Source organism: Coenobita brevimanus, chromosome 76, assembly GCF_032717465.1.
Source record: "Coenobita brevimanus isolate Jiangsu-jjx chromosome 76, ASM3271746v2, whole genome shotgun sequence".
NCBI classification, from domain to species: Eukaryota; Metazoa; Arthropoda; class Malacostraca; order Decapoda; family Coenobitidae; genus Coenobita; species Coenobita brevimanus.
In genome coordinates, this window is record NC_137029.1 from 30,049,466 (window position 1) to 30,054,465 (window position 5,000).

General features: G+C 46.7%; 1 protein-coding gene across 1 annotated transcript in view; it reads right to left on the reverse strand.

The window, feature by feature from the left end:
* The window catches only part of LOC145408242 (uncharacterized), a 111,930-nt gene that overhangs the window by 52,349 nt on the left and 54,581 nt on the right, over positions 1 to 5,000 (reverse strand). Inside the window, exons 3-4 of the mRNA XM_080279001.1 lie at positions 2,970 to 3,054; positions 406 to 1,285 (exon numbers count right to left, since the gene is read on the reverse strand). Coding sequence (XP_080135127.1) covers positions 406 to 1,285; positions 2,970 to 3,054 — 965 coding nt within the window. The remainder of the gene's footprint in view (positions 1 to 405; positions 1,286 to 2,969; positions 3,055 to 5,000) is intronic.

A 5,000-nucleotide genomic window follows, 5' to 3' on the forward strand; every position in this document is an offset into this window, starting at 1 on the left:
TCGGGGGTCCCTTGCGCTCAGGTGGATGGGAAAAATGTGAAAGTGTAGGGGCGCATTGGTGTGTGTGTGTGTGTGTGTGTGTGTGTGTGTGTGTGTGTGTGTGTTTTAGATACTCATCACACACACACACACATCTAAAAAAAGCAAAGAAAAATTGAACTGAAAAAGACTGAGAAATTCCTCAACCTAAATTATAAGTGACTGAACCTGGAGCCTCATCCCACTTAACAATTGACCGATATGGCACTGAATCCTCCTTGCTTATCTTCCTCAGTGAATCGAATCCCTTTACACTGATCCCTCCTCTTATACTTCTCTCATCTATGGCTAAGTCTGGGTTGCTACTACTATTACTACTATTACTGCTCCTCTTACTGCTACTACGGTACTACTACTATTACTTACTGCGTGTCAGGATGATGGTCTGGCTGTAGGCGTCGAATTCAGAGTCGCTTCCGTTCATAAACCTCAATTTTTTTGCTGTAAATGACTCGGCCTCCCCATCCTGTTTTCTGTGAGGCCTTCTTTGGCGGGTGTGGCGATGACGATGGCGATGGCTGTGGTGGTGGTGGCGGTGGGGAGAGTGCGGGGTCGTGGTTAGGGGTTCCTGGGTCGTAGCGGGGTAGTTAGGCAGGGGGTCGTTATGTAAGGGGTCGCTAGGTGGCAGGGTTGGGGAGGGGTGGTGCTTGTGGGTGGCTGGGGAGGGGTGGCTTCGGTAAATGTGTGTGCTTGAGGGGTGACGGAGGCGGTGTGGCAGGACAATGTTTGGGTCATCGGCTAGTGTCTCCTCTTCCCATTGCTCTTCCTCCTCTTCCTTCCTGTGGTGCTTTTTGTGGTGTTTGTGGCGATGGTGGGACGGGGAAGAGGGTAGAGCTTCATTGAGTAAGCCTGAGGGAGCCGGGTCTTCATCTGGAACAGGGGTGACGGGATCCTGTGAGAGATAGTCATAGAACTCGCTCTCGATTCTCTCACTCTCCGACTTCTCATCCTGGCTGGCCTCGGTCGATACCTCAACTAAGGTCTCGTTGTCCTCGCCGTCTCTCTCCTCAGGCCCATACACCAGTTTGTAGAAATTATAAAGCTCGCCATCGAAGTAGGAGTTGTTGCGTCTTGTATGAGCCCCGTCCACAAGGAAATACGCATGACCTTCGTGTATGATTATGCGTCCCCCGTCTTCAGGTATGGTGTCGAGTCTAATTACGCAGCCCCGGGATTCTTGGGGGTCGCTGGAGGAGTTGTGTTTGTGGTGCCTCCCGCCCTTCCTGGAGTCTCTCTCGCTGGCATCCTGTTAAAAAGAATATATATCACTCTTATCACCATCATCATCATCGTCATCAACATTGCTCATCATCATTATCATCGTCATCAACATTGCTCATCATTATTATCGTTATCATAATCGAAAATGCTTCCTTTCCTTCTTGGGGTTCTTCTCTCTGGCTTCCTAATCATCATCATCATCATAATCTTCATCATCATCATCATCACACAGACAGGAACCGAATGCCAGTGTCTTAGAGTCACAAGTTAATCAGATCATTTAACGCTATGCTTCTGAGAGACCTTCGCATACGGCTGATTGTTTTGATGACCTAGGAGCTTCACTAGGCACCAAACCACATAATTACGTCTCATCAATTAGTCCATATTGCTAATGACACTGAGTCGCCCTAATTCCACTCCTTAATCAGTAGGGCAATTAACTGTGATACATTTAGATAATTAGGCAACTTCTCATAAACTGTTCTATCTTGTTAATAATACAGTATCGCCCTATTTTCATTCTTTGATCACTACTACTACTACTACTACTACTATGATGATGAATTTTACCTGCCTTTTCGTAATTTTGCGCTGTTAACTCAGATGTAATTACACAAACATGCCTACCTGTCTTATAAGAAACATCTCAAATAATTCTCTTTAGGACAATAACACCGGGATATTTAACAGTGCCAGGTCGATTTCATGTACCTGTGGACGTTACCTGGCCGACTAAAGGTGAAGCAGCTCATTAGACACTACCTTCCTGAGTGTACCTAAGACGATGACCTCACACACCTACGCTACACCTGGGGAACACCTTGACTGGGTATTGAGGGTAATTTCAGGCAGAGAGAGAGAGAGAGAGAGAGAGAGAGAGAGAGAGACAGACAGACAGACAGACAGACAGACAGAGACAGAGACAGAGGACTGAAGGAAGTAAGAGGAGGGAAGCTGAATGAATACCTAAATCTAAAGAGAGAGAGAGAGAGAGAGAGAGAGAGGCCCTGCCCTCAGCGATACGATCATCTCTCCTCAACGCAGCCTCTCATTACAACCAATATAGCGCCGTATTCATGAAGGCGTGGGAGAGGAACCGTAGCAGATGTTCTTTAGCGAATTAGTCTGTATTTTTTGCCTCACAATTTTCTTTCTGGTTATTTATATCTCGTAGCATCTCTCCCTTTGTGATTTGTTTTGCATATTTCTGCTTGGTTTTATTTTTTTTTATTTTTTCCCGCAACATCTCTTTCTTTGCGATTTATTTTGCATTTATCTCCTTAGTACTGTTTTGTTCATGACCTATAGCTTTTTAATAGTGATAAAGTTTGCACCAGTAATAGACAAGAAGGTATAAATGAACCGTACCCAAAAATAAATCGCTAACCAAAAAATGTTACGAAACCCCCCCCAGGCCAGCAAAGACACGGTGCAGTTCAGTCAGATGAACCAGCCCTGAAGCCCGTTTTTTATGCACCGTTGCCTTACCCCCACGCTAGCGAGGGGAGGCCAGGCAGCACATACGGCTTGCCTGAGAGTGTTCATACCGTGGTTCCCCATCCCACCACACTACTGTCTACTAATCTACCATCTACTCTCACTACCTTCTGGTTCGTCGTCTGAGCCTTATATCTGTCCTATTCTCTTGACCCCTATGACTACAAAACCATAACTCTGCCTACTCTCTCTCTCTCTGTCTCACTCACCTGCGTAGTCCATCCGGGGCAGCAAGCGTAGATACTGTGGGTTCGAATCTCCTTTCTCGTCTTGAACGCCTTCCGGTACTGCGTCCTGCAGGAGAGAGGGGTGAGTGAGTGGGGTGAAGGGTGAGTGAGTGGGGTGAGGGGTGAGTGAGTAGGGTGAGGGGTGAGTGAGAGGAGTGAGGGGTGAGTGAGAGGGGTGAGGGGTGAGTGAGTGGGGTGAGGGGTCAGTGAGAGGGGTGAGGGGTGAGTGAGTGGGGTGAGGGGTCAGTGAGTGGGGTGAGGGGTGAGTGAGTGGGGTGAGGGGTGAGTGAGAGGAGTGAGGGGTGAAGAAAAGGGAGAATGAGTAAGGTGAGGAGTGAAAAAAAAGGGGAGAATGAGTGGGGTGAGGGGTGAAAAGGGGGAGAGTGAGTGGGGTGAGGAGTGAAAAAAGCATTCATCATGCCATTCATGTCTCCCCCTTTCCATCAACACACACACACACACACACACACACACACACACACACACACACACACACTACATCTCTTTTCCTGCTTGTTTTGTTTTGTTTTTTTCTGCTTTGTTATGCGTGGGAATGTGTGTTGAAATGCGGTAATTACAACACCTGGCAGGTATCTCTAGCCTCAAAGGGCAAAGGTAATTTTAACTGGAGTGTCCTCAGTGGTTAAAGAGGCGGGATTACGAGGCGTCTTGAATGATTCAGTGAGAGTGTGAGGAGGTGAATGAATGAATGAAGAAGTGAATGAGTGAGTAGGTAGCTGAGTGAGTGGATGGGCAGGTAACGACTTTCAGTGAGTGAATGGATGAATAAATGAGTGAACGAATGAATGAGTGAGTCAGTGTGGATGAGAGACTTGATTAGTGAGTGAGGTAATACAAGAGTTATAGATAATGTGAACGAATTAATGACCGTCAGTGGACGTGGAAGCCCATGAATTGAACAGAGAGAGATTCCAACCCATTACATTATTCCGGATTAGTTTAAGAAGGATCGAATAGGCTTAAAAGGGATTGGGGAGGGCGTGAAGGAATGGCTGACTACACATGGAAACCCAAACACGCCAGCATTCCACCGATTCCCGCCAAAGTTCCCAGCAGTTCGATCACATACGCCAGAAGGTCAAGGGGGCGTGGAGGGGATGAAGGATGAGGCTAGGGAGTGGGAGGAAGAAGAAAGGCAGCTGAGTAAGGAAGAAAAAGGACAAAAGAAAGGAAGAAAGAGCCTAAAACGACGAGGGTATTCCAGCGATTCCCGCCAAAAGTTCTCAGTAGTTCGATCACATACGCCAGAAGGTCAAGGGGGCGTGGAGGGGATAAGGGATGAGGGAAGAAAGAGGGAGGATAAAGAAAAGGGGCCGCGTATCAAAGAAAAAAGGGAGAATGGAGGACAGAGGCCAAGAAAAGAGAAAGTAGAAGGGAAGAATAGAAGAGACTAAAAAAGATGAGGGAGATGGTGATGACTGCAAGGTTGGGGCTGGGCAAAGAGGACGTGAACATCTGCTGGATCAGGTCGAAGAAATGGCGGTAAAATATATCGATACAAACAACACACAATTTAACACTAGGGAATTCTGTGATAAATCGTTAAAGAGAAGGTGTTAACAGCCTCCTAAGCATACGAAAATACGGTTCAAAGGAAAAAGAGAGACGGAGAAGAGAGTTAAGGATGTGGATGAAGAGAGGACTGAGCACGATTTGGTTATGGCTGTTATTTTTTTTTCTCTCGAAGGCTTATTGTGAGGAAGACTGCTATATAATATTTTCTGCTATATTACTCATTAAATCTTTCTTATATGGCATCAAACTGTATTTATATTTACACAGAATTACGTGGGAGAAATGTGTACGTGATTATGAGCAGTGGCGTCACCAGGGGGGGGGCTAGGGGGGGCTTAGTCCCCCAAATCAAGGACTCAGCCCCCCCATATTTGCAGCCCCCCAAAATAATAATAATAAAAAATCACCAGCTTACATAGTATGCTTGCAGCTCGGCATTGACCCACCTAGCTTTCCCCCAACCCCCTACCGCCAATC